The sequence below is a fragment of the Thamnophis elegans genome, chromosome 10 (genome assembly GCF_009769535.1).
Source record: "Thamnophis elegans isolate rThaEle1 chromosome 10, rThaEle1.pri, whole genome shotgun sequence".
Classification (NCBI taxonomy): domain Eukaryota; kingdom Metazoa; phylum Chordata; class Lepidosauria; order Squamata; family Colubridae; genus Thamnophis; species Thamnophis elegans.
The window spans coordinates 25,207,190-25,230,716 of NC_045550.1; the positions used below are offsets into that span (position 1 = coordinate 25,207,190).

Here is a 23,527-nt window from a genome sequence, read left to right on the forward strand (position 1 = left end):
CTCGGCAGCTCTGTGCATGTGCGCACTGGGAACAGACTCCCCCTGTTCCTCTGCCTCGTTGATGTCCAACTCTGAAGGCTCCGGAGGCAGCACATAATTCCCAGAATTATGGCCCTGGCCCCGTCTCTGCCTCTGACGCAGAGCCCTTGTCCGAACTTTTCCCAGACTCATTGTCCAACTCTGCTGCCAACTCCACAGGTTGCCAGCAGACCATAACAGAAGCTTTTTAAAATAAATGCTTGATCTGAAGAGGCCCAGTGCTATTGTATCTTCTTTTAAATAGCAGAGAATAACATATACTTCCAGAAAGCCACATCAATTTTAACAGCATCTGTACAAGTATAGTCTGAAATGTAACAATGTCCTGTTGTAGTATTAAGGCAGCTGAGCTAGACCCTTACTTAGTCATGTTTAGAGTAGATTTATTTAAATAATTGGGAGGAGTTAGTGTGATTACATTTAAGAAAGCTTTCTGGCATTAATATACTGCCATAATGTACATTTTTCCAATTCTTTTCTATTTCTATGGGTCAGGCACACATTCACAGAAATACACGACAAACAGTATATATCGTCTGTACTGTTTGCTGTTTGCTGCAAGGAGTCAAATTGCTGGGAGGCAGATTTTTTTCCCTTGTTTTCCTCCCAAAAAGCTATGTGCGTCTTATATTTTGGAGCATCTTATACTCTGAAAAATACGGCAAGCATTGCTAAAATGAATGGAGAGGACAGGTATAGATAGATCTATTGGTCATAATGTGTAACAGCATCCTCAATCAACTTAGTTCCATACATTTGATGAAAAGGATAGTGTTTATCTCTTTCCAAAACAATATCAGACAGAGAACTATTTTGATTCTAGGGAAGTATATATTTCGTATACACCTATATATTCTGTATAAGTTACGAAGAGTCAGACATGACTAAATGGTTAAAAACAACAACATATTATGTAGGCTTGTAGTACCTACAGGAAAGCCTATTTCAGAGTATTTCCCTTGGGAATTGACAGAGTTACAAGCAGTGTCTCCAGAAAGGACATATTAGATGGAGAGACTGATTGGAGAAAAGGGTACTGTGATTAATGAAGATCTGAACCATAAAGGCCTTTATATACTGTAGGTAATTGCCATAATTTTGATCCTACCTATTGGCAACTAATTGAAATTCTGCATAGTAAGTTATTCTGCTAATCTGGCTATGACTGCTAGCTGAATTTTGAACCAGATGTACTTTACAGGATGTTGCCCCATAATCTTCAAGGTTTCTGTCTATGATGCTTCCAACTCTAATTGTACTGTATGCTGAGATAATCTAAGAATGCAAACCTTTCTTGATTAACCATGGCAAGTAAAAACTGGAGTAAAAAAACCCTTTATATTTTCAAGTTAAAGAAAAGAGCAGCTGTTAATCAAAATACTCAAAATATCCTTATGGAATATAACTGGAACTTGCAAGATTGTTTTAACTAAAAATGGCAATATATCTAGATCACGGGTGTCAAACTTGATTTCATTGGGGGCCGCATCAAGGTTGTGTTTGACCTTGAGGGGGGTAGAGTGGGCGTGGCCATGGCCAGCTTAATGTCATTCATGTCGAAAGCGCCTATGGTAGCCCAAGTGCTCTGCCAGAGAAAACAGGCTCCTGAGCTCCATTTTCAGCTGCGACAGCCTCCTGCAACCCTCTGCCAGTGAAAACAGAGCTCAGGAGGACCTGTGTGCAGCTCTCCTGAGCTCTGTTTTCGCTGGCAGAGGCACTGTGGGCCGCTCCTTCACTGTTTCCAGGGCGGCCCTGTGGGCCAGATCTAAGCACCCCACAGGCCTTGAGTTTGACACCCCTGATCTAGATAATCTGTTGTAAAGTTTTTCATATATTTCAACTGTAAATTAATCTGATCTTAAATTAAATCCATTAGAGATACATAGGGATTGCCGATACTCTGAGAAATCACCATTGTTGTTATGTCCTTGTTTCAATGAACTTGGCACCACATATATGATTACAAGAATTTCTCTAGGACCGTCGTCTGCAACCTTCTGGGCACCAGGAAACGGTTCCGTGGAGAGAATTTTTCTGTGGACTGGAAGGGGCGTGGTTTCATATGCTGCCTGCATCCTGCAGATGGGGGATTGTTTACATGCCCCGGTTTCTGGCATGCTACGGACCAGTGCAGGTCCACAGACCAGCAGTTGGGGACCATTGCTCTAGGAAGTATTATAAAATAATTCTTTATTGTTACCTAATTCAGTTTGAATGAGCTCTCTCCTTCATTGTTCTGCAGTATGAAAAAGTCTTAAAAGTCTTACTTCACTTTGCTTTTGCTTCCTGTCTTGAGAGATCAGTGAGCAATCATTTGAAGCTTGTCTTCCCAAAATTAAGTTTTCTTAATGCATTGTTTTTTTCCTCCACCCCAATTATTCATCCTCCTGTTTTTATCAGGCATATCAGGTTATTGAGAAGGGCAATGGATGATAGATTCACTGAAAATACTGAGATTAATCCAAATTTCTTTTCCTGACTGATATCCAGTTTTGAATGTGTTCTAAGCTTTTCTAGCTTCAGTAGTTTGTATTTTTAAACAAAAAAATAGTTTTCCATACAAAAGGTGAGGAAACTGGGGCAAACAGGAAGAAAGAATAATTAGAGACTGTGTTACACAAAGGCTGTGATACTGTATGTATCCCTGGTTGGTCTGAACAGCTGAATCTTCTCTGTAATTTAAGTTAACTTGATAGTGGCAAGATATTTTGCCCAGTCAGCAACTGATGCTACCAAATCTTCCTGAAAGCATAGGATAGGCTCATCTCAGAAAGCAACTCTAACCTTAAATTCACTGACTTTCCCTTAGTTCAGGGAATAGCCCACAGTCCGGTGGAGACTCTGGTTGCTGCCTGGCATTCGGCAGCATCGGAGACCCTTGACCGGATTGCGCCACTACGGCCCCTCCGAGGCGGCGGATCCCGGAGGCCTCCTTGGTTCACCGAGGAGCTCCGGGAGAGGAAGCGCCGGAGGAGACGCCTAGAGCACCTATGGAGGTCCGATAAGTCCGAATCGAACCGAGCACTCTTAACAACTTGCACCAAGGAGTACATCAGGGCACTTAGGACAGCAAAAAGATCGTATATTTCCACCTTGGTTGCGTCCGCTGAGTCCCGCCCAGCCGCCCTGTTTAGGATAACCCGCTCCCTCCTACATAGGAGGGATACGGGGGACCCCTTGCAGGGTAGGGCTGAGGATTATGTCCAGTTCTTAGCGGACAAAGTTGCTTGGTTTCGGTCGGATTTGGACTCCACCTCTGCAGATCCAGCCGAGGCACAAGAGGATAAATTGGTAGACCATCCCTGGGTTGAGTTTTAGGATGTTGCCCCTGGGGATGTGGACAAGGCCATGAGAGCTGTGAGTGCCTCCACCTGTGTACTGGACCCGTGTCCCTCCTGGTTGGTCGCCAACAGCAGTGAGGTGACACGAGGCTGGATCCAGGCGGTTGTTACCGCCTCCCTTCGGGAGGGGCACTTCCCCTCCGCACTTAAAGCGGCGGTGGTGAGACCCCTCCTGAAGAAACCATCTTTGGATCCAGCTGTTCTCAACAACTATCGTCCAGTCTCCAACCTCCCCTTTGTAGGGAAGGTTGTTGAGAAGGTGGTGGCCTTCCAGCTTCAACGGTCCTTGGAGGAAGCCAGTTACCTAGACCCCTTCCAGTCCGGCTTCAGACCTGGTTGCAGCACAGAAACCGCTTTGGTCGCATTGACCGATGATCTCTGGAGAGCCAGGGATGGAGGCCATGCCTCCATCCTGGTTCTCCTTGACCTCTCGGCGGCTTTCGATACCATCGACCATGGTATCCTTCTGCGAAGACTGCGGGAGGTGGGGGTGGGAGGCACTGTTTTGCAGTGGTTCTCCTCCTACCTCTCGGACAGGTCGCAGTCGGTGTTAGTTGGAGGGCAGAGATCGACCCCTAGGCCCCTAACATATGGGGTGCCACAGGGTTCGGTCTTATCCCCCCTACTATTTAACATCTACATGAAACCGCTGGGCGAGATCATTCGGAGGCACGGGATAAGATACCACCAATAGGCGGACGATACCCAGTTGTATCTGTCCGCCCCGTGCCAACTCAATGAAGCGGTGGACGTGATGAACCGGGGTCTTGAAGCCGTTAGGGACTGGATGAGGGCTAACAAGCTTGTACTCAACCCGGAGAAGACCGAGTGGCTGTTGTGTTTCCCTCCCAATAATTTGGCTAGTGTTCCATCACTCAGGCTGGGGGGCCAAACTTTATACCCCTCAGACAGGGTTCGCAACTTGGGAGTCCTCCTGGACCCACTGCTGACCTTCGATCACCATCTGACGGCTGTGACCAGGGGGGCATTTGCCCAGGTTCGCCTGGTGCGCCAGTTGCGACCCTACCTGAACCGGGAGGCCCTCACAACAGTCACTTGGGCCCTTGTGACCTCTAGGCTGGAATACTGCAACGTGCTCTACATGGGGCTGCCCTTGAAGAGCACCCGGCGACTTCAGCTAGTCCAGAATGCGGCCGCGCGAGTGATCGTGGGTGCACCTCGGTTCGCCCACATAACACCTATCCTCCGCGAGCTGCGCTGGCTACCTGTTGATCTCCGGGTGCGCTTCAAGGTGCTACTTACCACCCATAAAGCCCTTCATGGTAGTGGATCTGCGTACTTGAGAGACCGCCTCCTGCCAATTACCTCCTTGCGACCTATTAGATCGCACAGATTAGGCCTCCTCCGAGTTCCATCCGCCAGTCAGTGTCGACTGGCAACTACATGGAGGAGAGCCTTTTCAGTAGTAGCTCCGACCCTTTGGAACGATCTCCCCGTGGAGATTCGTACCCTCACCACCGTCCAGACCTTCCGCACAGCCCTCAAGACCTGGCTATCCCGTCAGGCCTGGGGATAAAGATCGTAATCCGTCCCCACCCGAATGATGAATGTTGTGTACTATTTTTACTTATGTATTGTTTTATGTCTTACTGTCTTGTACTCCCCTCCCTATATATTGTAAGCCGCCCTGAGTCCCCTCAGGGAAAAGGGCGGCCTATAAATAATAAAACCATAAAACCATAAACCATAATAGCCAGCCATTATGCTATTGCTATAGAAAGAGTCTTCATACAGGCTTTGCCTGAACTGGGCCATTTGTGCTCCACCGTATGAAATTCCAAAGAGAATGAAAAAAACTTCCTTGGCTTCTATATATGACTTTGTAGTTGAAAAAGCTAAAAGAAACAAGGAATAGAGTAGGATGAGAATAGGTAATAAGTATTAAGAGAAGTAAAAATAAACATGTAAATATATACATATTACAATAAGATTTTCGTATTTAATTTAAGATACCCCAGTTAAAAAAATGTTTGCTGGAAGTGCTTGCAGAAATAATAACCAAAATAATACATGCTAACTTTTTAAAGTAGGATTCTAAATACATGTGTCTTAAGAATCCAGTTCTGTTTTGCATTCATCTGTTATGCTGGTTTATAATTATAATAAATATTTGATTTGATTGGCATTAATCCTTGATTTTTTTTATGTCTTAATGAGTCTTCAGTGAATTAACTACCTCTTGCAGTGGAACTATTTTACTGAAAAAGTCAAGTATTGTTAATTGTGGTAGGTTTTTTTTTAACAGAAGGATTATATAACTGTATTTCCTTGAAAACACCATCACCACCAAGTACAGAAAATCCAAATTCAATGTGAAGTGGAAATAATAAAATGAAAAATTCTTGAGACTTTTAATACTGTTCTATTCAGAAATGGAAATGATCGAACATTCATAGGAATGAATAAAAGAGTCAAACAAAGGCAGCCATATTGTTTCCTCTTGAAATTAATAGGAATATATTACATCTCAATGCAAATGCGTAAAATATTATCAGTGGATAAAATCATATTTCTTTTAATTCCTAAAATGGTGATAGATAAATCTTAGTAAATATTAGCAATTTCTCATTATCTCAACTCTAAAATGGATCTATTTAATTGTTCCATGTACCCTTGTTTTTTACTTTGATTCTTTCTGTATTAAACATAGCAAATCAGATTATTTGATTAATTTGTTGCTATTTCTGGTGTATTGGGTTGGGCTGTATAACTAAATCTAATAAATTATAATACTGCTAGGTCTTTAAAATATTTTTTGAATAAGTTCATCCTTGCTTGTTTGGCATTTTCTGTGACAAGTATTGCATATAAGCTTTTCTGCTGTTGCTATGCAACTGTTAAATCTAATATTTAATATTAATATACACCAAGCGTCATTACCATTGCTAGAACAGTGAACAAAGCAAGCCAGATTGTATACTTTATATAATCCATTTCAGAAGCACTGTGAATGCTTATTTACTTGCATAAAGATTCTGTGTGATAGCAATTAATGACCATTATTTAAAAGATTTCTTTTTAGAGACCATCCTGTATAAGTTAAAATGAACAAGTTTTTAACATATCACATTTTAGCTGCATTTACCTGCATTTTTAATAGGAAATAATTAAAGTGTTGTGATTTCTTAAATTTTATTTCTTTTTCGGTAGTCTAAATTCTGTCAGCTTTTACTTTTCTAAAAACATTTTTTAAAATGTAATTTATACTAATAAGTAATATACAAAGCATCCATGTTTCTGGACATTTCTATTGTGAATTAGAGATGTGTCAGTTTCATTTAAAAGATAGAGCTCTTTTAAGATTAAATAAAACAAGGCTAAGACACCATCTGCATTCCAAAATTTGGGTTTATTAACTGTGTGTATAAGTGTTCTTTTCAATTCCTTATTTTTCTATTGTTTAATTTGTATTTTATCTCTCCTATACTTTTGCCATTTCTTCGTAATTTTGTCATTACACTATAGATTAAAATGTCAACTTTATTCCAGCATAGTTTTTTGACTATCTTAGTAAATACTTTAAGATATTATGATGATGATGCTGTCCATTCAATCATGCTTGAGTCTTGAAGGTTTTATGGATTAGCTGTTTCCAATATTTCAGTTATAATTTATATTTTATGCTCTGACTGGTGTTGGCTTTAATATCTAGGCACCATGTTTTTTGAGTGGCCTCCTTTTAGTGTTGACAATTCCAAGCATAAGCCTTTTCCAGTGGGTTTGATTGCTTGATATAGTTAAAATAAGTAAGGTGGAATTTTGTGGTTTTGCCTTCCAACTATACATGTGGTTTTATGTGCTCTTGCACTTTCTGGATCTACTTAATTATTACGCCTCAAAATTTCCACTATGACTCTTGATAATATTTATTAAATATTTATTATTAAATGAGCATTGGACTACTTCTGCATACCAGAAGTAATTTTCTCTTCCAGAGTTAAATAGTCCATCACTCATTATGTACCGTATTTTATGGACTATAAGATGCACCAAGATTTTGAAGAGGTAAATTAAAAAAAAACATTTTTTCCCTCCCTGGCCCCTTTTTGTTAAAAAGGGAAATGCGGAGAGTTTGAGAGGCCTGCAAAGTGCTCCTGGAGGCCCGGGAAGGCAAAATCACGACATGGGGGTTTGGGAGGCAAAAAACAGACCAATTTTTCGCAAAAACGGGGCATGCAGAGAGTGTGGGAGGCCTGTAGAGTGCTCCTGGAGGCTGGGGAGGACAAAAACGGCCCTGTTTTGTGAAAAACGGCCCCATTTTTTGCTTCTTTTTGCCCTACCCAGCCCCCAGGAGCACTTTGCAGGTCTCCAAACCCTCTGCGTCCATTTTTGTGAAAAACTGGATGCGCGGGGCGAGGTTTCAGGAGGTCAAAAATACTGTATTCCATATATAAGACGCACCCAGATTTTCACCGTCTTTTTTGGGGCGGGAGGGGAAAGGTGCTTCCTAAACTCCAAAAAATACGATAGTATGGGTAAAGAAATAATTTATTCCTTGAATTATTTTGAAATAAAATGTGATATCTCTACTGTTCAGTACAGATATTGTACAGCAGAAGTGTTTATGTGAAATATCTTTACATATAAATGGTAAATAGATTACTTCAGTGGAATTTGTGCTTGTTACAATGCAGTATATTTTCTATATCCCTTATATTCTGAGAAGCTGATAAATAGGTATGCTGTTTCTTTAGCTGCAAGCCAAAAGTACACTAATTATATTCACAAATATGGCACTAATTTGGGGGGAGGGAGAGGTGTAATATTTGAAATAGGAATTGTGAAAAAACTGTAAATACCTAAGTAATAATTAAGCATCTACAGAGTAAACACATTCCATATTTGGCTTCAGATTAACCTTAGTGGCTTTCCTTGTCAAATTAGTTACAAAGCTTAAAAGTAGACTCTGGAAGATAAATACATTTTTGAATTCATAATCTTAAGTGAGTACCGTATTTATCGGCGTATAACACGCACCGGCGTATAACACGCACCCCCCATTTTAACACAAAAATTTGAGTAAAAATTTTTTTCATTAAAAATAAATGACTTGGAAGCTCGGAACTTAATGTTGGATTAAAATTTATAACATTAGAACATGAATTATAACATTAACTCCTCTTAAAAGGCAAATATGAAATGAAAAAACACCTCTTTGAGCAAAAAAACTTAATCAGAATCACTGCTTTTTGGAAAACCAAAAACCTCTTCCTCATCTTCACTCTCTCCCTCTTTTTTCCCTTCCTTCCCCCTTCCTCTTGCCTATCAACTTCATCCTCTTTGTCTTTCTGCTCTTTCCCTCTCTTCCCCTTTTCTTCCTACCTCCTTCCTTCTCCCTCCCTTCTTCTTTTTCTTCCTTTCTTCTTCCATCTTCCTCCTTCTCCTTCCATTCTTTCTCCTTCCATCCATCTTTTCTCCTTCCATCTTCTCCCCCCCTCCCTTCTTCTTTTCCTCCCCCCTCCCTCCTTCCTTCCTCTCCTTCCCTTTCTCACACACAGGAAGGGGAGGGGGGCTATCTAGTCGCTTTCACAGCATAATTTCTTTATCTAACTTTTAAAAAACAGTGTGCAAATCAAACGAGATTTTCGTAACCTGCGAAGCACCAAGTTATATTATGTTGTTACAAATTCGCAGCTACTCCATTCTTTCTGATAGGGAACTACATTTCCCAAGATGCCTCAGGTCCTCAAAGCGCTGAACGCAGCTTTGCAATTGACTCCAGCGAGGCCTGGCAGCCGCCGGCTGGGGTGGTTGTCAGGGCGATGCGGAGCGGACGCGCCGTTTGTTACTGCTTCCAGCAATCAAGACGGAGAAGGGAAGCGACTGAAACGGACGCTGGCCTCGCTCTCCTGCTGCGGCTTCTGTTTCAGTAGGGAAGAAAACTTCCTTTCGCTTCCCGAATTTGACTGGGTCCCGGGGCTTCTGCCGGGCGGCAGAAGCCCGGGAAGCGAAAGGAAGTTTTCTTCCCTATTGAAACAGAAGCCGCAGCAGGAGAGCAGGGCTGCTGCCGGCCGTTTCACCTTGCGCAGCGAATTTGACTGGGTCCCGGGCTTCTGCCACCCGGAGTATCGGCGTATAACACGCAGGCAGGGTTTAAGCTTGCAATTTTAGTTTTAAAACTGCGTGTTATACGCCGATAAATACGGTACTTATTTTTAATGTTGGAATCATTTAATTGAATTATATTTAAATAGAACTTTTTCCCATTTTTAAACTGTTTTGCTTCATTTTCACTATGCGGCATTTATATAATTATGTGTCTCTTTGTACATGTTTTAACTGATTTTGATAAGATTGACCAAAAAATATAGAATACATAATAAAAGCACATTCAGATTTATTCTAATAACAGATACATGTAGAATTGTCAATATTCTGGCACTGATATATATATATATATATATATATATATATATATATATATATATATATATATATATATATATATATATATATATATATATATATAATTTGAGGAAATTAAACATTCTTTCTTTAATTTTAGGATTTGAAAGTATTCTAGAAGGGCTGTTTGGAGCTGAATTATTAAAAGATCTGAATTTGCTTAAAGGTATTATATATAAAGTATATTTATATATATATATTGCCTTGATCTGCATCTTTAATGACAAACTCAACCTCTGCTCTGTCTCTAGAAAATGTATGTTACCTTGGTGATTTGTGCTTTTTTCCCCTCCCCCAGGCAGTGCTCACAGTTAGTTTCATATTGGCTAAAATTACTAATGAGCATAACTGGCAGTGGTTTTGGTGTTGCTTAGGAAAATTAGCTTTGTGTGTAGGCGAAAATTATACTTTTGTAACGTTGTGGAAAAGAAAAGCATGGTAGCATTCAAACTAGCATTGCTCATATAGCATCAAGCGTCTTATAAAACGGGTAGGGAATTAGGAATGAATTTTAACCATTCAAAAGTTGCATCTTTATAGATGTGAAATAACTTTTTCTTCTTATTCACAGACTTTGAACCTGAAGGTGTCTCTGATTGGTCTTTTGATGAAAATTGTCTTTTCTGCTGTTTGAGAAGAGAAAAAGTGAAGGTAACAATGCAATAAAGATAAACTTTGGCAAAGATTTGGGATTACATTTAGCTTTGTTTTTGGCAAAACATAATCGGAAGGTGGTTCTGCTGCTCCTTATTCACCTCTTCAAAGCAGGAGAATATTGAACAAAGTAAGCAATATTGACTAGGTGAAGTGTTTTCTCAAAGTGGGTTTTTCCCCATTTGCTTTCATTTTAAAAATTATCTGTAGTAATACAAGACAATTGTATTCTTATTGTACCTGAGACTGCAGATGACACTAAATGTTTTGTGGCTACTAGCTGTGAGGTGCAATATGTAAAGTACAGATGAAGCATGCAGCTCTCACGGCAATTATTATACAAATAATTCTACCTGTGCTCGCACTTTGTGGAGATTCTTTTTCCATGGTGGTACCTTTTAACCATATATGCCATGCAGTTATTTCATGGCTTAAAGAGAAGGCTGCATGTATTGGTCTCCCCCAATAGATGCAGCCTTTTTTTCCCTGTCCTGCAGTATTATAATTCTCTGTTCTAGTATTTCCTTAGATAAGAAAATAGTAGCTATAGCTACTTAAAGCCAGACTGCCTAATACATATAAAATTATTTATAGTTCTGCTCTGTGTTTTCTTAATGTATTGACTGGTGTACTACGTTTTTATTTTATTCTCATTATCTTTATATATTATGCTCTTGTAAGTAAGCTATGAGATACTACATTTATTGGAATGATTGTTGCATTTCTGATGTATTTCATTCATACAATGTAAATGCCTCTACTTGTTTTTTTAAATCATAATTACAGTAGGGAGTAGAGCTATAAAGGTCAACAAGAATTTCATGGTAAATGATGCAAGAAATATCAGTAAAACTGATTTTAAATGTAGGAATCGGTTAGATTTTGACATATTATTATTCTGTTGTTTGTATTTTTTATGTGTTTTAAATTTGTCACTTCAGAGTAGTTGATACTGAATATGGGAGATGTTTAGCACATCTGCAGATTTGAACCAGCATTGTCTTCTTATTTTTGATGTTGCTGAAATACAATTCCTACTATCCCTTTCCATTGACTAAGATTGCTAGGACATATTTCAATAATATGTCAAGGACTATTAGTTTTGATCTTACTGAAATCACTGAGTTTTGTTCTTACTGAAATCACTGAGTTTTGTTTTATTTGATCACTAGATCTATATATTACCTTAATTCCAAAATAAGGATATGTTTTGTATTTTTAAATTTATGCTAAATAGCATAATGTAAATGACCCACCTCAATACATAATTCCTCAGACTTTTTGGGTAATTTTTAAAACTTTGTTTACAGCCATAACATGTTGCACTGGGATAAGAGCTAATTAGACTTTTTAAAAATACAATATTTAGGAGGAATAGGGGCTGTATTAATAGAAAAGCAGCTACTTTTGTTTGAATGTAGGTGAAACAAAAAAAACCCAAATAGGGAATATAATTCTATGCAAAAGTTTTGGGCATCCCAGAGCAAATGAATGTTTCAATGAATTCTGAGTAAACAGAAGCTGATATAATCTCGGTTACAAACTGAAACCTCACATCTTTTTGTAAATCTGAATGCACATGTGCTATTCATGTCCATCTGTTTGTAGTGGTTCTCAACCTGTGAGTTGGGACCTCTTTGTGGGTCGAATGACCCTTTCACAGGGGTCGCCTAAGACCATTGGAAAATACATATTTTCGATGGTCTTAGGAACTGACACCAATTTTATGGTTGGGGGTCACCACAACATGTGGAACTGTATTAAAGTGTCGCGACATTGGGAAGATTGAGAACCACTGGTTTACAGATTCAGAATAAGAATATAGCAAAAGTGGATTAGGGTTAGGATCCCTAGACTTGAATATTATTAAAAATGTGTGCAGAGATGTGAGATGAGCAATACATTCAGGAAGATGTAATTATTGTTGAGCTAGATGAGTTCTATAAAGAAATAAGGAAAAAATTGTAAGAGGAAGAATAGATTAGTTGGCTACAGAAATCCTAAAGATCTGCCAAAGCAAAATACTGACTGAAAGGTTTTCCAAATTTTGGTATCAGTCTTATTCACTGCTTCATTACTTCATCATCTACACTATATAGGGCTTGAAAGATAATGAGAACTTTGCATTTTGTTTAAAACAAGTTGGTGCCTGGTATGGTGCTTTAAGCACAAATATTCACATTTTTCTCTATACCAACATAATTGCTGAGTTTTATACCAACTAAGTTTCCAACTCAAAGGCATCTACATGTAGAGGATATTATTGTAGTCAAGCCTTGATTTTACCAACTTGTGTACCACAGTTTAATTATCTTTTAGATAGCAATGTAGCTGGCATATCAACCAAAGCAGATAAAACACATTGCTGTGAAATCAGAAAGAGATTTGGATCAAAAAGAGATCTACTGCTTTTGGCAGAATATAATTCTATTCTGGACAGGCAGATAAACCACCTATCAACCCTTCCAGTTAAACCAGATGGGACACATGATCAGATGAGATAATTCTACTTTATTGTAAGGCAACATCAAAGGAACCTTGCAAGTCTGAAAGTACAAATCTTCCACTGTGTCTTTTTACCAGCCGAGCCAATTATATGGGTCCTTCCTAAGTTTCTTTCTCTGATTGTTAAACAACTCTTGGCTTCTCTTCCTCTTGTCTGATCATTCCTTGGGCAGAATTTTTTCCTGTCATCCCACATACATTTCACACCACAGTAAAATAATACATCATAAAAAGCACCTTTGTCTTTCTGGTTTCAGTTTCAATTTATTTTCCCTAACCCAGACGATTACTGATTGCAGGAGTAGTTGCAGTTGTAGTTGTAGCCGCATCATTTCTTGGAGAGGTCATAGACATAGATTTGTGTGGTCCTTGGTGCTCTGCGAGTTTGGCTGTTATCATGTAGGTGTTTCATTACCAAATTAGGTAACATTATCAGTGCTAGACGGGATGGGGTTTGCTCTCATTTTAGATGTTAGTGGCTTGTCCTGTCAATGTTGGTGGAAGTGGTTTTGGTGATTGCTTGATTAGGCTATTGTTCACTGTTAGCTTCTTCGCCTAAATTGGTGATACCATGATTGGAATATTGTTTACTTCTTGATTGTTGATGTGTTAATCTCTGCTCATCTTGGTATTGATGCTGATGGGTCATTTTGTTTCCTTTTTGGCTTTTTGAATATTGTGTAGATGTTGTTTATCTTTGCCTGTTGATGGCCAGTTTAGCTGAATGCTAGGCTTTCAGGAATTCTCTAGCATTTTTGGACTTGATTTGGTCTAGGTCTCCCAATTTCCCAGTTGAAACAATGGTTAAGTCTGTCCATATGCTGTGAAATTAAGGAGTATTAGCTTTTATATTGAGGAGCAACTATCTTCAATTGAAGACACCTGAAATCAGTTTGAGAGATGGGAAAGGAACCGCTGCAAAGCCATACTTCTTATAGAAGGTGACAAGCAACAGGAAGAAAGTAGAACCAATTAACTCATTTTTTTGCAACTCTCTTTACACAAAAGGAAAAAACAGCCCAACCTATCAAAAACAGCACCAGAAAAAACAGATTAGGAATGAAAGTTAAACTAGGGGGGGAAATGGGAAGTGAGCATCTGTCTACCCTAGATGAGTTCAAATCACCAGGACCAGATAGATTACATCCCAAAATTCTGAAGTGGCAGACGAGAACTCAGAACCACTGAACTATATCTTTCAAAGATCCTGGAACACCGGGGAACTGCCAGAGGACTGGAAAAGAGCTGATATAGTTCCCATCTTCAAAAAGGGAAAAAAATAGATCCAAGAAACTACAGACCTATCAGCCTGCCCTCAATACCAGGGAAGATTCTGGAAAAGATAAAAAGCACTCATCAAATTTGCAGATGACACAAAACTAGCAGGAATAGCCAACACTCCGGAAGATAGGCTTATGATACAGAAGGATTGGATTGGATTGGATTTATTAGATTTCTATGCCGCCCTTTTCCCCGAAGGGGACTCAGGGCGGCTCACAACTCAAGTCAAGGGGGGTGGATACAAATAAGGAATAAAAAGACGAACAAGACAATACCATAATTTAAAAAGCACACAGCAACCATACCATTCGAGAGGGGGACAAAAGCTCAATTAGCCCCAGGCCTGTTGGAACAGCCAGGTTTTAAGGGCTTTGCGGAAGGCCTGGAGGGTGGTGAGGGTTCGAATCTCCATGGGGAGCTTGTTCCAAAGGGCCGGAGCAGCCACAGAGAAGACCCTCCTCCGGGTGGTCGCCAGCCGACATTGGCCAGCGGATGGAATTCGGAGGAGGCCTAATCTGTGGGATCTAATCGGTCTATTGGAGGTAATTGGGAGCAGGTGGTCTCTCAAGTACCCAGGTCCAATACCATAAAGGGCTTTATAAGTGACGACTAGCGCCTTGAAGCGTATCCGAAGACCAATAGGCAGCCAGTGCAGCTCGCAGAGGATAGGTGTAACGTGGGTGTACCGAGGTACACCCACAATCGCTCGCGCGGCTGCATTCTGGACAAGCTGAAGTCTCCGAATGCTCTTCAAGGGCTGCCCCATGTAGAGCACGTTGCAGTAATCCAGTCTTGAGGTCACAAGGGCACGAGTGACTGTTGTGAGAGCCTCCTGGTTCAGGTAGGGACACAACTGGTGCACCAGGTGAACCTGGGCAAATGCCCCCCTGGTCACAGCCGACAAGTGGTGTTCAAAAGTCAACTGTGAGTCCAGGAGGACTCCCAAATTGCGAACCCTGTCTGAGGGGCGTACTGTTTGACCCCCCCAGCCTGAGAGATGGAAAACTTGGCCAATTAGTGGGAGGGAAACACACCAGCCACTCGGTCTTATCCGGATTGAGAGCAAGCTTGTTACTCCCCATCCAGACCCTAACAGCCTCGAGGCACTGACACATCACGTCAACCGCTTCACTGAGTTGGCACGGGGCGGACAGATACAACTGTGTATCGTCCGCATACTGATGGTATTTTATCCCGTGCCGTCGAATGATCTCACCCAGCGGCTTCATGTAGATATTAAACAGGAGGGGGGACAGGACCGAATCCTGCGGCACCCCATAATTCAGGGGCCTAGGGGTCGATCTCTGCCCTCCGACCAACACCGACTGCGACCTGTCCGAGAGGTAAGAGGAGAACCACCGTAGGACAGTGCCTCCCACCCCCACCTCCTGCAGTCGTCGCAGAAGGATACCATGGTCGATGGTATCGAAGGCCGCTGAGAGGTCAAGGAGCACTAGGACGGAGGCATGACCCCCATCCCTGGCTCTCCAGAAATCATCAGTCAGCGCGACTGTCAAGACTTGACAGACTTGACCTTGGGTGCTATCTAACAAAATGAAATTCAATGGTGAAAAAAGTAAGGTTCTACATTTAGGTAAGAAAAACAAAATGCATAGGTACAGTATAGGTGGTACCTTGCTCAATAGTAGTAACTGTGTGAGGGATTTTGGAGTGCTAGTGGACAACCATTTAAATATGAGTCAGCAGTGTGCAGCAGCTGCCAAAAAAGCCAACACAGTTCTAGGCTGCATAAACAGAGGGATAGAATCAAGATCACGTGAAGTGTTAATACCACTTTATAATGTCTTGGTAAGGCCACGCTTGGAATACTGCATCCAGTTTTAGTCTCCACGATGTAAAAAAGATGTTGAGACTTTAGAAGGAGTGCAGAGAAGAGCAACAAAGATGGTTAGGGAACTGGAGGCTAAAACATGAAGAACGGATGCACCAACTGTGTATGTCTAATTTAATGAAAAGAAGGACTGGGAGAGACATGATAGAAGTGTTCCAATATCTCAGGGGCTGCCACAAAGAAGAGGGAGTCAAGCTATTCTCCAAAGCACCTGAGGGTAGGACAAGAAGCAATGGGTAGAAACTAATCAAGAGGAGAAGCAACCTAGAACTAAGGAGAAATTTCCTGACACTTAGAACAATTAATAAGTGGAGCAACTTGCCTCCAGAAGTTGTGAATGCTCCAACACTGGAAGTTTTTAAGAAGATATTGGATAACCATTTGTCTGAAGTGGTGTAGGGTTTCCTGCCTAGACAGGTGGTTAGACTAGAAGACCTCCAAGGTCCCTTCCAACTCTGTTATTCTATTCTATATTCCCAAATCTCACAGCAAGTCTGAAGGATACCAGAGTTGTTGGTATGAAAACACATTTAGAAATTAAAAAGAACCAGCAGAGGAACCATGTTTTCTCTTTGTTTTCCAGACAATGATCTGTCAAACTGACAAAGGAATTTCAATTCTGTATTCTACTTTGAAATGGGTCAGAATGATATGCTTCTTCCAGACTGTCTGCAGTTGACAGGCTACTATAATTACCCATTTTTAATGATCTATGCAAGCTTCCTTGGACTACTTGTCCAAAAAAATCTTTATTTATGTGTCCTCCCTCTATAGCGCACTTTTTTTTTTATATCTAGCCCTAGTATTTAATACATTTATAAATCCCTGCCTGTTTTAGCATTGTTCATTTTCTTTAAATTTGATTCCCAGCACTATTCCATTATTAATCTTCCAGGCGTTTAATATTCTCTATACTTTACATGATATTTACAGTAGTTCTTGTACCTTTAATAGTTCTCTTGTAAACTTCAGAAATATAATGTGAGGAATGATATATTTGAATTAAGTTGAATCATTACATTATATTTCAATTGTTTTGTTTTGGTCCAGTAAATATTTACATTTTTTTTTCATTTTAATAGATTAATTCACTGCTGATTAATGGAGAGAAAGGGTATGTCGGATACGGTCATTTCTTTAAAGGAGCAGATTTGTCATTTGCAATATCTCAAATCTAAATTAATTTATTTAATCATTTGATTTTTATCCCACCTTTATTTAAAAAATAACTCAGGGGAGCAAACATTCATAATACTATTTCCTCCTCCTATTTTCCCCACAACAACTCTTTGAAGTAGGTTGGGCTGAAAGAGCACATCTGACCCAAAGAAATCCAGCTGGCTTTCATGCCTAAAATAGGACTAAAACTCACAGTCTCCTGGTTTTTAGGGCAGCCCCTGAACCACTGCATTAGATTGGCTCTCTTCATTCTTTTTATTCTTCCTTGAAAATCAGGCATTAACTATGGCTAAAGGTTTATGTTATCTGCACAAATTGGCCCTTTCAAATGTTCTGTCCATCACTAGAGATTTGGTAGATAGAAAGCTGCAGTAAATTTAACAAAAAGATTTTATTAAATCCAAATGTAAATTAAGAACAAGAATAGTAATACACTGAATCTCGTTGTGCACTTAAGGTTGGATTTTCAGATGATAATTTTGCCACAGTTGCCATAAAATCTGGACTATTGGGTAATTTCACCCTTGACTGAAGGTATCAGAACATTTACATGCATAACAAACATGTAATGTGAACACATCTTGAAATGTGCCTAGATTATTTGTTTTCTCTAGATCATGATTACAAGAAATGCAGCCTGAGAGGATGTCCGGTGCAGTCTGCAATGCCTTTTTGCTCTCTGCCAAATTCCCCTCCCTGGCTTTTTTTTTTTTTTTTTTTGGTACTATCTTGTGATGATCAAACAACTTTTTAAAATCAAAGTAATGTTTTAATTCAGTAGTTTAGAAATAGGAGGAGGTGCTTCTCTTTAGGACAAGAAGCAATTAGTGGGAAATTACCTGGAAATAAGAAATTTCCTGACAATAAGAACTGTTATTGCAGTGTCATATGATCACCTTTTGGGACCTTCTGAAAAGCAAAGTCAATGGGGAAGCCAGATTTACTTAGCAACCAATGGCTTTGGTTTTCAGAACGTCCCAAATGTTGATCACATAAATACAATAGCAGAGTTGGAAGAGACCTTGGAGGTCTTCTAGTCCAACCCCCTGCCTAGGCAGGAAACCCTATACCGTTTCAGACAAATGGCTATCCAACATCTTCTTAAAGACTTCCAGTGTTGAGGCATTCACAACTTCTGGAGGCAAGCTGTTGCACTGATTTATTGTTCTGTCAGGAAATTTCTCTTCAGTTCTAAGTTGCTTCTCTCCTTGATTAGTTTCCACCCATTTCTTCTTGTTCTACCCTTAGGTGCCTTGGAGAATAGCTTGACTCCCTCTTCTTTGTGGCAACCCCTGATATTGGAAGATTGCTATCATGTCTCCCGTAGTCCTTCTTTCTATTAAACTAGACATACCCAATTCCTGCAACCGTTCTTCATATGTTTTAGTCTCCAGTCCCCTAATCATCTTTGTTGCCGTTTTCTGCACTCTTTCTAGAGTCTCCACATCTTTGCTACATCGTGGTGACCAAAACTGAATGCAGTATTCCAAGCATGGCCTTACCAAGGCATTATAAAGTGGCATTAACACTTCACACGATCTTGATTCTATCCCTCTGTTTATGCAGCCTAGAACTGTGTTGGCTTTTTTGGCAGCTGCTGCACACTGCTGGCCCATATTTAAATGGTTGTCCACTAGGACTCCAAGATCCCTTTCACAGTTACTACTGTTGAGCAAGGTACCACCTATACTGTACCTGTGCATTTCGTTTTTGTTGCCTAAATGTAGAACCTTACTCTTGACTTAACTGTGGCATGACTTAACTGTGGCAAGAAGGATCATAAAATGGGGCAAAATTCCCTTAAAATCTGTCTTGCTTAACAACAGAAATTGTAGTCATTTGTCTAGGACTACCAATAGTATAGTATAGTATATAGCCTAGCCTAGCATAGGGAATGGGAATTGAATTAATGATGTTATGATCTGGTTTGCATTCTGCCTTAGTGGCACAGGTTGTCCATCCTAGATATTAGAGATAGAACACCTTCATCTAGAAATGATTTTAGTAAGTTGATAGAAGTTGTGTAGTAACATAGCAACTCAAACAGTGAAACTGATATGTATACTTGCATAATAAATGCTTGACTATGGGAATAGTATTGTGGTTGTCTTATTAAATTTAACAATGAGAAGCAGTATTTTGTTTTTATTCTTTTGTTAAATGTTTTCACAGGAACATTTCGTCAGTCTGGATGATCCAGCATTGGAAGTTGGGCATCACGCTCTGCTTAAACAAGAGCAAACAAAGATCACTTGGTTTGAGAGGCAAGCAGAAGAATTCCTCCATGAAGTCTTTTATCGAAAAGGTTGGACTTAATAAAAAAGAAATATTTAATGTATTGGTTCAATTCATTAATTTTTAATATTTATTTTGCAATAGTAAAATATTTGGTGCCTCCCCTCTGCTTATCAATTGCCAGTGCTATCCCAATAGTCTTCCTGGTCTCCAACTTTTTCAATCTCTATGCTTCCCTTCCCCTCTTTCTTTCCTCTGCTTTCTCTGACCCAATGTAGCATATTTTATTGGCCTGCACATTCCCCGATCTTCCAAGTGCCTTCCTTTCCTCTGCTCTCTCATCTACTACTTAGTGTTAATGTGGTGACATATCTTTGTCCCTCATCTTCCCATTTTCTTCCCATTTATCTGTCCTCTCAGCTTCTGCAATGTCCTAGTATGGCGTATTTCACCAATTCTTTTGGATAAAGTTATTTGATCACAGAGATTTAATGTCTGAATAAATTGGTAGTTCCTGACCATGTTTCTGTCTGTCTCAACCTTCAACGCTGCCCTTCATCTTATCCTTCACAATGTCTTCGGGGAACACATAATTTTTTGACTGAACCAAAGTACTACAGTAGTTTTGCTTTTTCTTTGTTCTTCAAATTACTTCCTTTGTGTTTCACTTATGATAAAGCATATATAGATAACCCACAGGATATTTGCAACACTTGAATATAGTTACTGCATTTCTGTTCATTTTTGCACATTGCCCAGTTCGTTAATTAAAAGCAAGGCATAAGCAGCCATTTGGGAGCAGGAATAAAGAAATGGATAAAGGTTTTCTGATTGAATGTTGAATTAGTGTGTGGAGGAGTATGAAAATGTGCATATATTTTTATGGACTGTTGAACATGTGTGAGTTGCCGAAATTTCCCAATCTATCCTGTCTAGGATGAAGAGAAAGTTGAGTATTGTTTATGTCTGTCTTCCATTATCACTGACCTATGTTATTCCATCACTGAAATTCTTTTCTTATTTATGACCCTTATTTATCACAGCCTGCTTTCCTCCCTCATCCGTCCACAAGTGCCTTGTTTTAGTTGATAGCATTATGTGAGGTTTTAGCATGCAGATTCACAAATTAATAAATATTGCACAAACTGATTTGGTCTTACTCATCCAAACACTCCATAGAATTCCTGGTGCAATTTTTTTTAACAAAATAGAAATACACTATAAACTGAATATTTGTTTGGGTCTATTTGTGGTATTACATAGAGCCAGTTTGGTTTAATAGTTAAGGCACCAGACTAGAAAGTATGAAACTGCAAGTTCTTATTCCTAAAAACTAGCTGGATAACTTTGGGCCAGTCTCTTTCTCAACTTATGGCATCAGAATCAGGCAATTCCATCTCAACCAACGGATCAAGATTCAATTCTGAAAAAAGTGCATGCATTTTTCCTACACTTCGGGAAAAAATACTAGGGGGGAAAAATGGCATTTCCTATTTTGCATACCAAAATGCTTAATCTGCTTTGTTTTCTGAAAAAGAAGTAAAGTAATTCTTGGTTAATGTCCACTCATGCAGTGACCAATCAGAGTTATAACAGCACTCAACAAAGAGGAGTTATGGGTCCTCATAGTTACAGCTGTTGCAGCATTCCCATGGTCACATGATTGTGATTCAGGTGTTCAGTAAACGGCTTGTAAGTACAACATTACAGCATCCCACTTTCACATGATTTCCATTTGCAACCTCTACTGCTGTCTTCCAACAAGCATAGTCAATGGGGAAATTGTCAGGAGGTTCCAAATGGCAATGTTGTGACTGCGGGATCCTCGTTAGGATTGCCTAAGGACAGCAACTAGAACTGCTGCAGCTACCATCATAAGTTGGCACAGTCATATGACATTGCATCTTATGACTGTGTTGCTTAGTGAGACAGTTTCTGGTCACAATTGCCATTAGTTAGCAAGGATTACTTGTATTTCCAAGTTCTGCTTATAATAATGTGAGAGGTTGAAATATATACTTATTTAAGACCCACCTTACTTGTTTTCTGATAAATTCCTAGTAGTATTTTCAAGCCTTTAACAAGATACAATGAAACTTGTTTTTGTTGCTGGTATTGCTGCTATGTTTTTATCACATATATGTTTGTTTATTTAACTGTAATTTTGTTGTACAGAGTTGAAATTTATAAATGTATATTAAAAAACAGTAAAAAATAAAATACTGAAAATAATGGGATTGTTAAATGATTGATTTGGCAAAATTGTGACGTTAACTTGACTACGAGGTAGCAGCACTAATGAATGTCCCTCTTAAATGTTAATAAGAAATAAAAATAATATGTAGGATTACAAGTAGTCCTTGACTTATGAGTATAATAGAGCCCAACATTTCTGTCATATATCATGAAAGTCATAAGTCGAGGCACTTTGTAAATCACCCAATTTTCTGACATTTTTTACAGAAGTCATTAAGTGAATGTGAAATTTGTAAAGAAAACCCATAGTTTGCAATGGGTATTTTATGCTGTAAACTGCAAGTAAATGCCCATTTCTATCAAACAGCATTGTAAATTTTGGTCACTTGACCATGGGAATTGCAAATGGCTATAAATGCAACCCATTTGCCGAGAACCCAAAATGCAGCCATGTGCCTGTTGGAACTTCGAATGCGGATTATAAGTACCTTTTGGAGTACCTTTCGCAGCCATTCAAACATAAGTACCTTATGTTTGAATGGCTGCGAAGCGACTGGTTGTAAGTCGAGGACTACCAGTACTAATAACAATAGCTTTTACTTAGCACATTTCAAGTATTCACAGCTTATATATTATGTCAGTTATCCTTATGACAGCTCATTAAGTGGGCAAGTCTGGCTAATTCAATCCAGCAGGGTTCAATCCACCAATCATTTCCAGATTCTTTTTTTTATTTAAAATTTTATTAATTTATCAGAATATAAAATACAAAGAAAGTGAAAATATTGGGAGACTAAGGGAGGGAGAAGGAAGAAGGAGAAGAAGAAAAAAGGCGTTGATTTCCGACTCTTTTTAGCACAGTAGAAGAAAATAACTTTTCAGCTTCAACCTTTTACTTTTACACAATATACAGTACTGTGCAAATGTTGTAGGCAGGTGTGAAAAAATGCTATAAACAAAGAATGCTTTCAGAAACATAAATAATAATTGTTTATTTTTGTCAATTTTCAAAATGCAAAGTGAGCAAACAAAAGAAAAATCTAAAATCAATATTTGGTGTGACCACCCTTTGCTTTCAAAACAGCAGCAATTCTGCTAGGTACACTTGCACACAGTTTTTGAAGGAACTCGGCTGGTAGGTTGTTCCAAACATCTTGGAGAACTACCACAGATCTTCTGTGGATGTAGGCTTTCTCACATCCTTCTGTCTCTTCATGTAATCCCAGATGATGTTGAGATCAGGGTTCTGTGAGGGCCATGCCATCACTTCCAGTACTTCTTGTTCTTCTTTACGCTGAAGATAGTTCTTAATGACTTTGGCCGTATGTTTGGGGTCGTCCTGCTGCAGAATAAATTTGGGGCCAATCATACACCTCCCTGATGGTATTGCATGATGGATAAGTATCTGCCTGTATTTCTCAGCATTGAGAACACCATTAATCCTGGCCAAATCTCCAACTCCATTTGCAGAAATGCAGCCCCAAACGTTCAAGGTACCTCCACCATGCTTCACTGTTGCCTGCAGACACTCATTATTGTACCGCTCTCCAGCCCTTCAACAAACAAACTGCCTTCTGCTACAGCCAAATATTTCAAATTTGGACTCATCAGTCCAGAACACCTGCTGCCATTTTTCTGCACTCCAGTTCCTATGTTTTCGTGCATACTTTAGTCGCTTGGCCTTGTTCCCATGTTGGAGGTATGGCTTTTTGGCTGCAACTCTTCCATGAAGACCACTTCTGGCCAGACTTCTCCGGACAAGTAGATGGGTGTACCTGGGTCCCACCGGTTTCTGCCAATTCTGAGCTGATGGCACTGC

The 23,527-nt window shown here is 39.6% G+C and overlaps 1 protein-coding gene across 5 annotated transcripts in view; it reads left to right on the top strand.

Annotated features, from left to right (window-relative positions):
* Positions 1-23,527, top strand: part of LCOR (ligand dependent nuclear receptor corepressor) — a 95,382-nt gene that overhangs the window by 23,220 nt on the left and 48,635 nt on the right. For 3 of the 5 annotated variants that reach the window (XM_032225480.1, XM_032225481.1, XM_032225482.1), the window contains exons 2-3: positions 10,378-10,457; positions 19,450-19,582. In XM_032225480.1, coding sequence (XP_032081371.1) covers positions 10,378-10,457; positions 19,450-19,582 — 213 coding nt within the window. Of the gene's footprint in view, positions 1-9,906; positions 9,973-10,377; positions 10,458-19,449; positions 19,583-23,527 lie in introns of all 5 variants that reach the window. The other 2 variants (XM_032225483.1, XM_032225479.1) reach the window with 1 other exon arrangement.